Here is an 18,452-nt window from a genome sequence, read left to right as displayed (position 1 = left end):
AAAAAAAGGAAAAAGATGGAAGGAATACACAGAGTCATTGTACCAAAAAAGATATGGTTGATGTTCAGACATTTCAAGAGATAGCATACCAATGATACTGAAGGTAGAAATCCAAGGTGCATTGAAGTCATTGGCTTGGCAAAGAACAAGGCACCGGGAATTGATGGAATACAAATTGAAATCTTTCAACAAACAGATGAGGCGCTGGTGGCACACACTCATCTATGCCAAGAAATTTGGACAACCACCATCTGGCCAGCTAACTTGTAGAGCTCTGTATTTGTGAACATTCCAAAGACAGGTGTCCCAATGGAATGCGGAAATCATGGGACATCAGAAAACATCAAGTAAAGTTTTACTAATGATAATGCAAAAACAACTGCAACCATACATTGACAGAGAACTCCTAGAGGTTCAAGCCAGATTCAGAAAAGGACGTGGAACTGACATCAGGTAGATCTTGGCTGAAACAGAGAATACCAGAAAGATGTTCGCCTGTACTTTATTAGTTACACGAAAGCTTTCGGTTATGTGGATCATGACAAGCTGTGGACAACACTGTGAATCTTGAGTATTCTGTAACACTTAATTTTGCTCATAAGGAACCTGTACATAGACCAAGAGGCAGTTGTTCAAACAGAACACCAAAGTGTTTAAAATTATGAAAGATGTGTGCTAGGGTTTTATTCTTTCACTATACTTACTCAATCTGTATTCTGAGCAAATAATCCCCAAAATGGATTATATGAAGATAAACATTACATCAGGATTAGATTTAGACTCATTAACAACCTACAATGTGCAGGTGATACAACCTTACTTGCTGAAAGCAAAGAGGACTTAAAATACTTACTGATCAAGAACAAAGACCACGGTCTTTTGTATGGGTTGCATCTCAATGTTAAAAAAAAAAAAAAATCACTACTGGACCAATAAACAACATACATATCATAGGAGAAAAGATTGAAGTTGTTTAAATTTCATTTTTCTCAGACCAACCATCAACACTTACGGAAGCAACAGTCAAGAAATCAAATGGCATACTGCATAGGGCAAATCTACATACTGTTGAAGAACAAAGATGTCAGTTTGAAGACAAATGTTCACCTGACCCAAGCCATGACATTTTCAATGACCATGTATGCATGTGAAAGTTATACACTGAATAAAGAAGACCACTGAAGAATTGATGCATTTGCATTATGGTATTGGTGGAGAATATTGAAAGTAACATGGACTGCCAAAAAGCAAGTAAATCTGTTTTGGAAGAAGTGTAGCCAGAATGCTCCTTGGAAGTCAGGATTGCCAGACTTCATCTCTCATATTGTCAGGGGGACCAGTCTCAGGAGAAGTATATCATGTTTGGTAAAGTGATGGGGCAGAGAAAAAGAGGAAGACCCCCAGTGAGATGGATTGGTACTGTGGCAGCAGCAATGTGATCAGGTGTAGCAACAATTGTGAGGTTGGCCCAGGACCTGGCAGTGTTTATTCTGTTGTGCATAGGGTCTCTATGAGTTGATACTGACTGGATGGCACCTACCAACAACAGCAGTGGATTGTGCCTGAACAAAACAAAATCCTCCTAAGTGGATCGATAAACAACATTATGATAAATGAAGACAACATTGAAGCAGCAAAGTATCAAATGATCTATTGTATTGGGCAAAATATGCTGTAAAATACCTCTTTAAAGTTTTATAACAGCAGTGATGTCACCTTAATAACTAAAATGTGTCGTCTGTCCCAAGCCTTGATCTTTTTAGTTACCTCATATGGATGTTAAAGCTAGACAACTGAGTAGCAAGACAGAAGAATTGATACATTATAAATTGTGTTGGCATAGAATATTTAATATGCTGTGGTGGTGGTGGTTATATGCCATGGAGTTGGTTTCGACTCATAGCAACCCCTGTACAGGGTTTCCGAGGTTTCAAATCTTTATGGGAGCAGAAAGCCTTATCTTTCTCCCGCCAAACAGCTGGTAGTTTCAAACTGCTGACCTTAAGGTTCGCAGACCGATTCGTAACCACTACGCTACCAGAGCGCCTTTAATATACTGTAGACTTCCAGAAGATTGAACAGATCAGTCCTAGAAGAAATGTAACCATAATGCTTCTTGGAAGCCATATGGTGAGACTTTGGCATATTTACTTTGATAGGCCATCAGAAAAAAACAACCAGTAGGAAAGGATATCATGTTTAGTAGTCAGTGTTCCTGAACTTAGTCATATACCCTCATTACCTAACTCTTGTTTGAATCAAGGACTTAGAACTACTTCTAAAAATCAAAACCACTTTCAAAGGATAAGGTCAGTGAAATCAAGGGGAAAACTTCAATGAGAAGGATTGACACAATAGCTACGGCACAGCAGTCAACTCAGAAATTCATGAACATGGCACAGAAATAGCGTTTCACTCGGTTATAATTAGGCCACTTTATAGTTGGAGCTGATTTCATGGCAACTGTCAAGTTGTCCAGTAATGCCCTTTTCCCTATAAACTTGCCAATTTAGCATGGTACCTTTTTTTTTTTTAATTATTTATTTAACTTATCTAGTAGGTCCAGTAAATGATTTCATAATGTAGTTTTCACTGGAAGTTAGCTCTATGAGTTATTTTGAGATTCTTTTCACCTACTTATAAGCTGTTAGTATTTAATTTTCTGGAAACTATATATATTGTTGTTTAATCTTTGTCTAATTAATTTATAGGAGTTTTTTATATATAGGGAAATTAGCCCTTTTTCTGTGATTTGAAATTCAGGTATTATTCCGTATTTTTTATTCATCTTATTTTATACTGTTTCCTTTTTTTTTCTTACCATGCGGAAATAGTAAAAATACCAATTTTATCTTTTGTGGTTCTTTATGCTCCAGCCGTTGTATTCTTCATATTACCTTTCAGATATACTAGGTACTCTCCGGTGCCTTTGTATTTGTTATTCTCGCTACCTGAAATTCACTCTAAGTTCCATATCTCTTGAGTTTTTAATCAAATCTCAACTTTTACATAAGATGTTCCGTTTAACATTCAATTTTATACTGCAACTTTCTCTTTGCCTTTTTCCCTCCATCATCAGTAGCTTAAGACTTTTTTTTTTTTTAATTTAAAGCATTTTATTGTGATTTGGGTTAAAGTTTACAGAGCACATTAGTTTCACATCTAATAATTTATACACATTTTGTTTCATACCATTAGTCGCAATTCCCTCAGTTGTACAGAATTCTCCTGTTTTTTCTTCCTGGGTTCCCTGTTTCCAATTGTCTTTGTTCCTAGTCCCTTCTTACCCTTTGAACTTTGTTCTTATGTAAATGTCACCTTCCTGGTCTTGTATGGTTGATACTTCCTCACTGGTGTTATTGTTCACTTTATAGACCCACCATTGCCTTCTGAAAGGTGATCCCTGAGGGTGGGCTCAGTTCCAGTTTTGAGGGGTGTGTAGGGACCATAGGCTCAGGATTCAATTTGGGTTTTTTGTTTTGTTTTGTTTTGTTTTTTGCTTTAAAAAAAAAAAAAAGTTTTATTGTGAATTATGTGATAGTTTACATGGGAGAACATTAGCTTTACATTCATCATACATCTGTTTCATTGCCATGGTTACAGTCCCCACTATGCACCATCAACCAACCAAAGGGTATACCCAGCAAGCTATCCCCCTGGTCATCAGCACACAGTCCCTCTCCCTCTCTGAGTCTGGAGTCCCCAGCCGCTCCATCTCTCCATGTCATTGTCTCTGCCTCAATCTCTGGTGTCACTGCTTTTCTGGGTAGGGTCTCGCACTCCGCTGTTCTCCCTTAATGTTCCCAGGGACCTCCATTCCTAGACTGCAAAGTCAATCACTCTCCTCCTTTTGCTACAAAATGTGTACCTTTACATTTCCAACCCTTGCAGTCAGTCCTGATAACAATTATTCACCATTGTACCACAAGAGACCTATCCCCATCTCTTTTCATCTGTCCTTCCCAGACAGATTGGATACAACTCAGTGGAGATTCTACCTTCCTCCATGCCCTCTGGATCTAGGCTCCCTCTTGAAAGCTTGTAAGGCAGTCACTTCTTGTCTTTGTAGCCTCCCCACCCCCATTTTGGGTATCCAATGTCCAAGTTGCCCATCCCTGTCTACTCTGTGTATGGAGGGGGTGGGAATGATCCTTGTAAAGATTTGCTCCCTCTTTTGCGCTACTGCATCCATAGGTGTAGGTCGAATTCATCCAATTGTATCAGATTACTCTTTTTTTCCTCTTCTTTCTTCTTCTAGTTGAGCTCTGATCATCCAGTCACTGAAGCCAGGTCAAGTGGGTATTATCTGCAAGTGTGGGTGTTCTTGTGAATATGCTCTCTCTTCTTATCAGCTGGATGCGTCACTCTCCACGGTATTTCTCTGTGGCTATGTCACTGACTCTGGGCCCAAGAGTCCCTAAGTCTTGCCACACTGCTGGCCAACCAAGTCTCCACCCGTGATCACTGGAGTCTTGGCTCGCAGCTTCATTGCTGTTTTTCCCTCACTTCCCCTTATCATTGACCAACATGGTCACCAATCAGAGTGCATGTCTGCTCATGTATTCCCATTGAGTCTTAGTCATGGGAGGGGGTTTGCCCTGAGGGGACCTGACCACTTGCCTTGATGTCTTCTGGGCAAGCAACTTGCTTGTTCTTGTAGTAGTCAGTTGGACTGCCTATATTGTTTTATATTTTTCCTGTCGGTCTTTTCTTTCAAAAAATATCTAATTTCTTCTAGCCACTCCAGGCTTGTCTGTCCTTGTCACTTGTCCTTTCAAGTGAAAATTTCCCACCTTAGAAAATTCTGGGTGAGGTTCAGGATTCCACCTATGGTACTTATAGACTTTTGATGTATTTGTCCATTTGTCTGACATCAGATTGAAGCAAATGAAGGTAGTAGGAATTAACATCTTTAAAGCAGTTACCTCAGGAGACTAGACATTTGGTCCAGGGAAGCTGCCATTGTACAAAACATTTTAAGACAAGTTTTTTTAGAAACTTCCTCCAGGGACTGCTTAAAGCCTTGCAGGGAAAGCAGTCTTGTGCCCTGACAGCAGTGTAGTCCATCAGAATCGCTGTGGGGGAAAGACTACAAAGAGTATAAAAAGGTTATTTATTGGGCCTCACCCCAGACTCTCTGGGGTATAGAACTAAGGAATTTGCCTTTTAAATAAACTCCTTGGTCACTGAAGCTTAAAAATTACTGCCTTCATAGTCAGTGTCCCCTAGAATGCCTGACTCAGTTTATACCAAGGGCTTAGAGGACTTCTTCCAAAATTAAGCACTATCCTCAAAGGACAAAGGGGAGGTATCAGGAATGCTGAATATCTTTCCAAATGGGAGCTCAAAAAATGAGCTGAGCAATGGAATAGACAAGCAACCTTGTGGGAGTAGTGTAGGAGACAAAATATTGGACTAACCTGGTTTTGGTATGCTTGACAGTGCTAGCACGTTGATCATTCTCACTTTACCGCATAAAAGGACCTAACTTTAATTTCCTATTGAAGGAAAAAGAAAATTGTGTGTTAGTTAGATGGTAGATAATCTCTAAGGCCTTTTATCTTAAATTCTGATTTTTCTATTGGTCTGCATAAATGTACTGTACAAATGAATGAATATGTGTAAGGAGTGAGATTTATTAGTATAGGGAAAACTGCTACTTGTTCTGTTTTAAAAGGAAGAAGCTCCTTAAAGCAAAGTGGCTTAAGAAGTAGTAGTTCAGAATTAGTAGCTATGACTAAGGAAGTATGTACAGAAGACTTGACCCAAACAATTAGGTAATGTTGGAGAAGTTCTATGGTGCTGTTGAACATGAATTTCTTCTGCCCATTAAACTCACATTTTAGAGAAATTGTTAACAGATAAACAGACGGACATATAATGTGTTTAATGATCAAGAGTAAACAGAAAATATCCTACTTCCTGGTTTTAATTAATTAACATAATTTGACACAGCTGTATTAAAAATAAAATAATGATTTTTAGCTTTATATCCACTTTTAAATGTGTGAAGTCATACAATACAGTTATACAATCTATAGGTGCATTTTCTTATTTCCCAAATATTATCTGCCCTTCAATTTTCTGAATGAAAATAAAATCAGTGACTTTTTCTTTTAGTCAGTAAATCTTTGATGATGTTGTTGTTGTTAAGGGCTGTTGAGTTGGTTCCGACCCATAATAGCCCTATACAGAGTTTCCAAGGAGCAGCTGGTGAGCTTGAACCGCCAACCTTCTGGTTTAAACCGACTTTGCAGTCCAACGCTTTAGCTCACAGCGCCTATGCAGAAAAAACTCTTAGTGTTGCCCTATATGTAAAAACTATCATTTTAATCCTGAAAATGTAATGAAAAGTTACCTTTATGCATTTAATAATAAAATAGCTACCAATTTTAAGGAGTTATTATGGAGTCCTGGTGTGGCGCTGTGGGATAATGTGTCAGACTGCAAAGTCATTTGAACTGCAAGGTCAGTGGTTCAAGCTCACCAGCTGCTCCTAGGAAACCCTATACAGGGTCACTGTGGGTCGGAATCGACACTCCAGCACTTAACAACAGCACCAACAACCATGATCATGAAGTCCTTATGTCAGCCATAGGATAAGCACTCAACCTTAAAGTTAGTTTGAACTACAAGGTCGGTGCTTCAAACTCACCAGCAGCTATTCGGAAACCCTACACAGACTTGCTATGAGTCAGAACTGACTTGACGGCACTTAACAACAACCATGATATAGGCATAATTGCCAGTGCTTTATGTGTCTTATTTTAGCCCTGAAAAATTTTTTAAAGATAATTGTAATTCCCATTTTATATCTTAGGCCCTTTAAAACTAATAAAACCCATACCCATTACTGTCGATTTGATTCTGACGCATAGAGACCTGATAGGACAGAATAGAACTAGCTGCCTAATAGGGTTTCCAAGGTTCTAATCCTTATGTAACCAGACTGCCATATCTTTCCTCATGGAGCATCGGGTGGGTTCAGACTGCCAGCCTTTCAGTTAGCAATTGCGAGTTCAACTACTACCCTACCACTACTCCTTAAACATGTGGAAGTCACACTGCAATGTAAGAATCAGGAATTCTCAAGCAGGGTAGTGTACAATTTTGTTGTATCTGTTTTGCTCAAATGTGCCTGCATTTACAGTTGTTTGGACAATAAGAGTTTGTGGAATTTCATCCTATAGAGTCCTAGTGTGGCGCTGTGGGTTAATGTGCTAGACCACAAAGTCAGTTTGAACTGAAGGTCAGCAGTTCAAACTCACCATCGCTCCTTGGAAACTCTACACAGGGTCACTGTGGGTCGGAACCAACTCAATGGCACTTAAGAACAACTACACTGTAGTAGGTAGGAGTCCTGGTGTGGCGCTGTGGGCCAAATGCATCAGACTGCAAAGTTGTTTGAACTGCAAGGTCGGTGGTTCAAGCTCACCAGCTGCTCCTTGGAAACCCTATATAGGGTTGCTATGGATCTGAATCAACTCGATGGCACTTAACAACAACAACAACTACTACTACACTGTAGGATAAGCACTGGATTGCTACCAAAAGGTTGGCAGTTCAAACCCACTAACTGCTCCTTGAAAACCCTAGTAGGGTCACTATGAGTCAGAATTGACTCAACGATAATGAACAAAGCCCCCAAGATTGCTAGGTTCCTTTTACTATATGTATTATGTAAAACACAGCTTTAGTAAAAATCAGTGATTGAGTAATTAGGATTTGATTGAAAGAAACTCAACTATATTCTGTTTTGAATTAAAATGAGATTACTTTTCCTAGATCTGATTCATTAGTAATCCTTGTTTCCATTAGCAAGATAGAAAAGATCAATGTTTCAGAGACTGAAAATTTTACTAGTAATTATTACTCATATATGTTAGCCATCAGATATTCCATTTTTCTCTCCAAAATTTAGATTAAAACCATTCTTATCTTCCCATTTTTAGTTTTCTAATAGCAAGAGCTGGTGAATATAAGCTACTGATTATATTTTGTTTCTTCAGCAAACCTAAAAATCAGATTTTCTATGTCCTAACCAACCCTGTTTTCTCTTCCCTTACCCTTTTCTCTATCGCCACCAAGGTGTTGCTTCATTATACCTCGTTTGTAATTAATCATTTTCTTTCATTCATTTTTTTCAGTCTTCTCCTCACTTTTTCCCTTTGTTTTTGTTAAGTGCCGTCAAGTCAGTTCTGAATCATAGCGACCCTGTATAGGGTTTTTTAAAGAGTAACTGGTGAGTTTGAACCAGTGAACTTGTGGTTCAAACCAACCTGGCAGTCCAGTGATTATCCTAGAGCGCCACATTTGGACTCCTCTTTCCTTTTAGTGAGGGCATTTATTCTTTGTCTTCAATTTTGTCATTTTGACTTGGAGTTTTGAGGTTTATTTGACAACTTATAACCCTCCTCAAATAGATCCATAATGGGTGAATTGTTTGAATTATCCAAATAATTTAACATTAAAAAATGTTTCACCTTGTCACAAAATAGTTGACACTGCATTCTTCTTTGAGTTTTGAGATTATGAGTGTCATGTGCAGTTACTGCTACCCTTAGATGCACTGGCAAACTATTTTCTCCTCACAAGAAAGAAAATACCACAGTTAGGAGAACCATACTTTCTTTCTTAAAACAACTTGTTTTAACTATTTCTGTTATTGTTCTAATATTTTGAACTAAATTTGTTGCCCTTGGTAGTGTGCTATGTATGGTGACTTTGCTATGTGATCTTGAGGGAAGAAGAAACAGAACCTACCAGCCATGAGAAAGAGTTGATGCCTAGTGGCATTCTACATTAAGTCCTTGTAAATTATGATGGAAAAACTAACAAGTAGGAATTTTGTAATCTGGTTTTTTCCATTGGCCTTTCAGACTCTTGATGATTGCAGTTTGAAAATCTCAAAATAAATTTTATTCAGGTCTCAGGAAGATTAATCAGATTAATTAAAATTTTAACAAAGTCTTTCTTTAATTAGAATAAATTGTTAGTTAAGGCCACTAGAAAGTGTCAGCTGGCTGTCTGCTTTCTGCATATTTCTTAGATGCTTCCAAAAAAATTAGTTATTTGTCAATACCTGGTAGAAAATTACCCACTTTATCTTCTAGTTAATTGAATGGCTATGTGCCTTTGAAGAAAGTATATCTCTTGTATATGCTTTGTGTAGTTTTGAAATTTGTGTTATATATTACTTTAAACGTAATAAGATAACTGCATTCCCCCACCTTTCTGGCTCATAGTTGGAAAAAGAATTTGAGCTGTATACAATTTTCAGGCAAATTGTCTTGAAATCAAATTCTGAAAACTACTAAGCCTTAAGGACCTTTTCTTCCCTTTTCTCCCTTTTGTTTTTTCCTCCCTTCTTCCCTCTCTCTTTTTCATCTTTTGCAGGATTAGGTGGGTGTCTTGTTCTGTTCACCTAGTATTTAATAGCACTTGTTAGGCTAGTGCTGTGATGGGCATCTACTGTGTGATATCCTCATAATTCGTTGGTGTGAAAGCAACAAAGACTTATTTTCTCTGTTTTGTAGAAAATTACAACTATTTTTTGAGATCTTTATTTTAAGAGGTTACCAATGAACCAGATCAGGGTCAAGACTGACCTCAACTATTTTAGTAAGAAGCAGAAAGAAAAATGAAATCCTAATGTTTCAATTTATGAGCTGAAGCTATGTGGGCATGAAATTTGGTATAGAGACTTAGGCTGCTTGTATACATTTTATCCTATAATAGTTGTGGAATGTGAAGATCTGAATTTTCATGGGGGCACTCACTGAAAATTCATGGCCAACAATGGATTTCTTACGGCCTTGTCATTTCAAATTGTCATGATGTCTGGTTATTGCTGCTCTTACTGTGTATATGTACCTGCCTCTCAATGAACTTATTGCAATGGTGCTAACTTGTCTTGACACTCTTGCCAACAGTTCTAGTGGCCCTTAACACTGTCTAGTTTCTGTAGTCACAGCACAGGATTTGAGGAGGAGTGAGCCTAAATTTCTGGGGTGAATACCTACAGACAAGAAATATATTGGCTTTAAAAATTAAGAGGTTTGATTCTGTTTTGAATTTGGATATCAAATGAATCTGAGCACATGACATTTTAATGCCGTTTGTCTTTTCAAATAGATTTACCTTCTTAATTCATGTGACGACAGGATTTTGCTCATCAGCTAGAGCATACATTTCAGAGGAGTTGTTACCTAAAATATTATCATAAGGCGTAAGAAAACACACGATTTAAGTTGCCTTTCATGAACATAATTAAGAATTAATAAGCCAGTACCAGTGGCTAGTCCCTAGAATTTCCACTGTTTTGCCTTTTGTGACCTATGTTATTAAAAGTCCATTATTTTTACAGACTTTATTAAATTGGATCTTATTAAAGCATTCTGTATTTGCATTTGGTCTTTCATAATTCATTATTATTATGACATTTACTTTTTACCATCAGATCTGAAAACATATCATAAGCTACCCTTTTCTCTTGAAAGAAATGCTAATTTCAAACAGTCCTCTAATAGAAGAGAAAAGCTTTATCAGTTTTTTCATTTATTCCAGATCGTGTTAAGAATACTAATGCTAGACTTCAGTATGCTAATATCTCTGTGCTTTTTTTGGTCAAAAGCTTAGAATTATTATTTTTATCCCATACTAAGTATGAAACTAAAGACCTGATACTACTGAAGAAAACACTATTCTAAAGTGTAATTCTTGATTCTAAAAACTTATGAAAACGTTTACATTGCTAAATCCTGTTTCTTAGAATGATACTACTCAAATTATCTTTGTTCCACCCCATATTGTTTGTCCTATTTAAGAAATTCTCTCTTCTTGAAATTAATTTGATTTGTTTTCATATAGTTTAGGCTAGTGTAGCTTACAATGTTTAGATATTAGAATTATGTGCTATCAGCCCTAGACAGCATTTCCTGCTTTTCTGTCTGATAATCATTTAGGATTTAGATTTTAAATCAATCTAGCAAAGTTTTTTATATTGGTATCAGGCAACCTTGTCTAATTTTAACATAAATAATAAAACACTTAATGAGGTTTCGGTGGGGAGGGGGCTTGCTAGTAAGTTTATTAAACTCCAAAATGACACTAACTTTTGGTTTAATTTCATTTTAGATTTCTGACAATGTGCAATAGACATTTTGGCAGCGTTGTTGCACAAACCATTCGGACTCAAAAAACAGATCAGTTCCCACTTTTCCTGATAATTATGGGAAAGAGATCATCTAATGAAGTGTTAAATGTGATACAAGGTAAAGTATATATCAGAGGAATAGAAACTTGTGTGTTTGATAATCTGATCATTTTTATTTCAAAACTTAAATATTTGTATTGATAAATTTTAAAATGTAGAATATCCTGAGGGAATAATATTTTCAAAAAGTACAGATTTTGTGAAAAATGGAATAGCACTACATGAAAATCCAGTGGAATCATCTTAATAAAATTACACAGCCCCTGGGAGATATATATATATTCAAGGTGAATGTTTAGAATTGCAAAATTATCTAAGCTAGCACTTAGATAATAAATATTTGTCAAATAGACATTTCATGTGTCTATTAATTTCTTGCTATAATGTTGATTAGTTGAAAGAAATGCTTATGTTCAGTTACTTAGAAAATCTAGTGACTGTATATTATAAATCAAATAGTTGACAATGGCACTTTTCTCCTTATTTGTGTGAATCCATGTCTAAGATTCAACCTGAGGCGTGAACCTGTAAGATGCCTTGTGAATGCATTCACAGTGCACAGTCTTTACAGTGGCTGATTTGTTTTGTTTTGTTTTGTTTACTGTTACTAGTGCACACCAAGGATTTATGTTAAATACTACCTTATTTGTGATAAAGCTTAAATTTAAAACAATACATATTCTCTATGCCATGAGAAAAAATATTTTTCAAAAAATACTTTCCTTAGCTAAAGCTTGCATAATATCTGGGATACTTCATTTCTGCCCCAGCTAAGTCAAAAGTTCTATAACAGATAAATAATATGATAGGGAAAAGGGAGGTAAATTCTATTTCTTTAGAAACTCAAAATAATCCCTGTCATATTTTATGTTTTCTTTATAACTACAGCATGCAGTGTCATTAACAATGTTAGAGACGACCTGCTGGGGGAATTGATTTGAATAGGGTAAATGGATAATGAAGATAACATTTTAATTTTTGCTTTTCCTATCAGAGGCAATATTGCAATAACTAGTTGCTCTAAAAGTATAGTTCAAGAACCACCACCACCTCTCCCCTCAGCAACCTCCCTAGATTCATGGACCCTTTCAGAGAATCCCTGAGGTTAAAATTACTTGGTGGATAATACTTGCATGTTATTTGCGTTTTACACTGTGTTGCTATTGGCACTAGTGGTGCAAAAGCAATGGCGTGTAAAACTGCTGACAGCTTAGCACTAATCAAGGCCATGGCACAGAACTGGACTAGGAATTATGTATTCACAATAAAAAAAATTTTTTTAAGTCATTTCATAATTCCATTGATGAAGCATTAAAAAGTATTGCTTATATTGAATCTAAGCCATTTAAATAGTTTATGAGATACGCTGGAAAGAGTGCTTAGAGCAGTTCTGCTGCATAACAAAATACTTGTGTGGTTGCTTCAATTGTGAGATGGACTTTTTTTTTTAACCAATCATCATTTTTACTTAAAAATAAGATTAACGGATAAACTCCAGTCATATAGCCTGAGTATTTGGCAGACAATTTCTAAAATGAACAAAGTGAGTCAATCACTTGAAGAAAAGTTGTTGACAGTATTTGATGCCAGCAATAAAATTGGAGTATTCAAAAGAAAATTTATATCCACTATGGGTTCCTGGTGTGGCACTGTAGGATATGCACTGGGCTGCAAACTGCAAGATGGTTCATACTCCCCCGCCGCTCCTTGGAAACCCAATATAGAGTTGCTATGAATTGTAATCGACTTGATGGCGCTTAACAACAACAACCATAAAATTAACAACTCAAATATTTTTCTGACAATATTAACAAATTTAATTTATGTGTGCTTTTGTTGTTGTTAAGTGCCATCCAGTCAGTTCCAACTCATAGTGACCCTGTATAGGATATCTGAGGAGCGGCTGGTGAGCTTGAACTGCTGCCTTTGCGGTTCAAACTGACCTTGCGACCTAGTGCTTATCCTAGAGTGCCACACCAGGACTATGTATATGGAGCTGTGGGGATAAAGCATTGGGCCGCAAAGTCAGTTTGAACCACAAAGTTGGTGTTTCAAAATCACCACCTGCTCCTTGGAATCCCTATACAGGGTCACTATGAGATAGGGCCGAATTGATGGCACTTAACAACAACAAACAGTATATATATGTGTGTGTGTATATACATATATATTCTGAATGTATATATACACATGTTGGAATGTGTCAGCATTTAAAAGAAATATATAACTCAGTAAGCCAATATTTTCCAAATGCATGCATGATGTTATAAAACCATAAACTGGCAAAAGATCCATTCAAAGTACGAGATAGACCAATGGATTTTAATGTAGCAGAAATTACAAATTTCATTGATATGGGTTCAAATTCCACATTACACCATTGAAGAAACTTCCACTTAACTGTTTGAATATAGTATCAAAGAAAAATATTCACAATTATCTATAAAAGATTAAGTATTGAAAACACTTTCTCCAACTACATATCTGTGTAAGGACAAATTTTTCTCAGGAAATCTTAACAAAAGCAACATACAAGAGGGCTTCAAAAAGTTTGTGGAAAAATAGAATTAAAAGATAATGAGAGTTTCCCATATATTTTTTTTAAGTTCCCTAGTATTGTAATTGGTATAATGCAAAAGCGTTTATGAAAATCCAGATGTCTAATGTTAAAGCACTGCCACTTTTCTCACTGATCTTTTGTTAAAATATTATTTTTTCCCATAAAAATGTATTTATATTAAGTAGTACTGTTGCTGCGTTTAAAGGAATTGATAAATGAATGTTTTAAATATTTCCATTTTAATTTCTAGTTAAGTTAATATTGATAGCTGTAATTCACATAAATAAAATTTATTTGGGGATCTCAATAGTTTTTAAAGACTGTAAAGGGAGTCTAGGACCAAAAGTTTGAGGACCACTGCATTAAACTATAAATTGATCCTAAGCTGCTTTAAATGGTACTTTTCTTCATCTTGGATCATTAAGGGCTTAAGTGTAAAGTACCTACAAGTGCAGTTTAGCATTGTGTCCTTCCAGGTAAGGTAGAAGCATACCTGATGAACAGTGACCTAAGTCTGAAAATCAATGACCAGCATATAATCACCTATACAATTATACCATTTTCCCATTGAGGATTCTAGTATGTTCTATAAAGTCTTCATGCCCTATGTTCTAAACGTTAGTCCCTACAGTTTGAAAATAAAATGGAAGCCTAGAGATTTTCCCAGTAATAAAATCTCCATTGAAGATGGTATTATACTTTTTGTCATCTGTCATATCTATTAATAATAATAACCACTAATGACTGTATATGTATTATGTGTCAGGTGCACTTTATATTATCTCTAATCTTTCAATTGTTATTTCTAATGTTTTCTATTTTGCAGATTAAAAAAAGATCTTTTGAGAGCTATAGTTACTAATTCAGTCACTTATCCACTTATTTGTTTAATAAATATTTATTTAGAAAGTGCTGGACAATTTGTAGGTACTAGATAATTTAGCTTGGTATTAGGATTGGAGCTGACTATAAAGCCATTTCTGTTTTCTCAGTACTGTTATACCATACCAAGATAACATTTTTTATCTAACTTATTTTTTGAGAGAGTAGTGCTGATGTGACTAAATTGGGGTGGGGGCGGTTGTTTGGTTTTTTATTTTTTTTTGCTAAGGACCACAGATGTTCCTTAACCTCATGAAGCCAGGGGTCATAAATAAGAAAAATTGGAAATAGGTCCATGGAAAGATCAGTTAGTCAAGCCTTCCTCTGGAAAGGTACCAGCTAAGATGCTTGCAGTTCATTACTCTATTTGTGGGCCATCTGATAAATGAGTCAAGAAAACCCCTTCTCAGGCTCTGGAAGAAGACTCAGTAAAGAGAATTGATGTATCTCTATGAATATTCAGACACTTTTTTTTTATATATATAGTTGCATCCAAAGCAAATAACAGGGACTTGATACATTCAGAAAATGGTATACATGTGCTAGACATATTTGTTAATGACGTGGACAGAGAATAAAATAGGATTAAGGTAAAGCAAACTTTTTAAAATACCCTCTTCATAAAAAAATTATTCTGTGGTAATTTGAAAGTTACCTGAGTAGGGAAAATGTCAATTGGGCACAAAAGGGAATGAAATTTTTTTTCAGAAATTGAATTTTGTTAGTTTTACCAGGGAATTTTTAGTAATAGGAAGCTTTAATTAAAAGACAATATGCTAAGGTGGCTTTTGAGTCATACCCATGTGGTTTCAAATCCTGGCCCCACCACTTAACCAGCTTGACCTTGGTCAGGCAGGTTACTTAAGCTCCATAAGCCTTGGTTTTCTTCCCTATAAAATCAAAATGATAGTACATTCATATTAAATGAGATGATAATATATGCAAAGTGCTTATCCTTATCACTGGTATATAAACAAATGATTGTTGTAGCTAGGGTTATTAACTAGCTTTCATAACATAAAAGACTTTTGATATTCATTACTTGGATGCTCTTTACTGTGCTAAAAATTATTTTGATTAAGAGATTACTCCCCTACCCACAATTCAATCCAGAGATGGCAATGTTTAATTTCTTGTATCTTATTATCCCACATGCCTGTGCATGTCTATAAACACTTACATAAAAATTATGTATGTAGTGTTTTAAAACAAACATGAGCATTTAATATTGTTTTATAATTTGCTTCTGTCATTAAACATGGATTATAAAATTATATCATGGCCAACATAGATCTCTGCCAGTTTTGATGACTTCTGCATATATCAATGCACAATTATTTATCCAATCTCTTATAGTTGGAGTCCATTTTTTTGTTTGTTTTACCACTGTAAGCAATTTTCCTTTAAATTATTTATAAGTAAATAAGTATAAGAACTTTGAAGAAAAAAAGAGAATGATTATTCCCTCAAATGTGAGTATTCTGAAATTTTAACTGCCAGCATACTGCTTTACTCTTTCATATTGAAATATTTCAATGAAAATATTTTAATTAGACATTAACATAGTAATCTGTATTTTTATAGACTGTAGTTATTCCTTTTTGATTAATTCTAGAATGACTTTCCATTTTTTAATAACCTTAATAATGTTAAGTTTGGAAATCTCCATGTGTTGCTAGGAAACACAACAGTGGATGAGTTAATGATGAGACTCATGGCTGCAATGGAGATCTTCACTGCCCAACAACAGGAAGATATAAAAGATGAGGTAAGGTCAAAGGTTAATTGGGATTTTGATGGATAATTTGTCAAATGATGGCACATACTCTTGGCATTCATAAATAAAGATGATGAAGATATATTTCCAGATTAACCAAGATCTGGTATTCCATGAGCCAATCCATTCTTATTATGACCCCATGTCCTAACAATTTGTTTACTTTTTTTTTATTATTATTTATGGACTATTTACCCGTTGCTAAATTTAGGGGACTTCTAGGAGATTGATTTTCTAGAAACAAATTCTGAAGCTTGTTTGCAGAGGAAACTTCAGTCTGGGAAATCATGAGTACAATATAGGTTTTATAACTCACTTTTAAGGTCCTAAAGCATTGTGAGAATTAGTTTGAAAAAAAAAAAAAAGAAACCTCCAGAATTCTGAATTCCTTAATTCTCCAAACATGTTTTAATTCTAACTGGTATAGATAACAGGAGGCATCAAATAAGATACCAATAACAATACTGATAATAACAATAATTGCTCATGATGTGCTGGACACTATGCTATATACACTTTACATATATCATCTCATGCGATACTTGAATTTTTCCTCCGGTTCCCTCAACTTGGGAAATTCTGAGTGTGTTTTTCCCTTTGGTGTCTAATTCCAAGTCTTTGCACATTTCATTGTAATATTTGAACTTGTCTTCTTGAGCTGACATTTGAAATTTTCTATTCAGCTCTTTTGCCTCCTCATTTCTTCCACTTGCTTTAGCATCTCTATGCTGGAGAGCAAGTTTCAGTGTCTCTTCTGTCATTCAATTGTCTTCTTGTCTTCTTAATGACCTTTTGATTTCTTCCTGTACAGTTTTCTTGATGTCATCCCACAACTCTTCTGGTCATTGGTCTTTAGTGTCTGATACATCAGATCTGTTTTTCAGATTATCATTAAATTCAGGTGAGATGATACATCTCTCTTCCTCTCCCAATATGGCCGCCTCAGCAAAAAATAAGAATAAGAAGGGAAAGACTATCTCCCTTACTGACTTCCTGACTAAGGATGGGGGGACCAGCGAAGGAAGCACCTATGTCCCCAAACTAGTCAGCTCGGCTGATGAAACAGATGACCTGGAAGGAGATGTTTCAACCACTTGACACAGTAATGATGATGACATGTATAGAATACCTCCAATTGACCGTTCTGTACTTCCCACTACTCCACAAGCTTCTTGAGAACCCAGTATCAACTGGAGCCATGTTCCCAAATCACGACCCTACACTACTTTTCTAGGGAATCTGCCCTGTGATGTGACAGAAGACTCCATTAAGGAATTCTTTAGAGTATTAAATATTAGTGCAGTGTGCTTACCACATGAACCCAGCAATCCAGAGAGATTAAAAGGTTTTGGTTATGCTGAGTTTGAGGACCTGGATTCTCTGCTCAGTGCTCTGAGCCTCAATGAAGAGTGTCTAGGTAACTGGGGAATTTAAGTGGGTGTTGCTGATCAAGCACAGGATAAAGACAGGGATGATCATTCTTTTGGCTGAGATGAAAATCAGGATTCTGACAAAACAGATACAGACTGGAGGGCCCGTTTTGCCACGGACAGCTTTGTTGACTATCCACCTAAATGTGGTGGTGATAGCTTTGGAGACAAGTACTGTGATCGTTATGATTCAGACCAGTATCGTGATGGGTACCATGATTGCCCCTTCTGGGATCTGGATCAATATGGAGGCCGGAATCAATATGATGACCGAGCAGCAGAGACTATGACAGAGGCAGTGGCAGAAGAGCATTTGGTACTGGTATCAAAGGGATACTAACTCCATAGGAGGTGGGGACCACTATAAAGACCTATACAACAGACAGGATGATCGGTCATGAGGCTCCAGAGATAATTACTCTTGGGATGACTGTAGGCAAGATGATAGAGGTCCTCCCAAAGAACCAAACTGAATCTAAAGCCTTGGGATGCTCCAAAGGAAGATGATCCCTCTGATGTTGTTGTCAGGTGCCATCGAGTCAGAACTGACTCATAGTGACCCCTTGCACAGCAGAATGAAACAATGTC

General features: G+C 36.3%; 1 protein-coding gene and 1 pseudogene across 1 annotated transcript in view; both read left to right on the top strand.

The window, feature by feature from the left end:
- Nucleotides 1-18,452, top strand: part of FAF1 (Fas (TNFRSF6) associated factor 1) — a 665,112-nt gene that overhangs the window by 513,286 nt on the left and 133,374 nt on the right. Inside the window, exons 14-15 of the mRNA XM_006839751.1 lie at nucleotides 11,137-11,273; nucleotides 16,337-16,425. Coding sequence (XP_006839814.1) covers nucleotides 11,137-11,273; nucleotides 16,337-16,425 — 226 coding nt within the window. The remainder of the gene's footprint in view (nucleotides 1-11,136; nucleotides 11,274-16,336; nucleotides 16,426-18,452) is intronic.
- Nucleotides 17,368-18,452, top strand: part of LOC102837667 — a 3,257-nt pseudogene continuing 2,172 nt past the window's right edge.

This window comes from Chrysochloris asiatica, unplaced genomic scaffold, assembly GCF_000296735.1.
Source record: "Chrysochloris asiatica unplaced genomic scaffold, ChrAsi1.0 scaffold00026, whole genome shotgun sequence".
Lineage (NCBI taxonomy): Eukaryota > Metazoa > Chordata > Mammalia > Afrosoricida > Chrysochloridae > Chrysochloris > Chrysochloris asiatica.
Note: the sequence above shows the minus strand (reverse complement) of the source record. Positions and strands in the feature narration are given on the sequence as shown.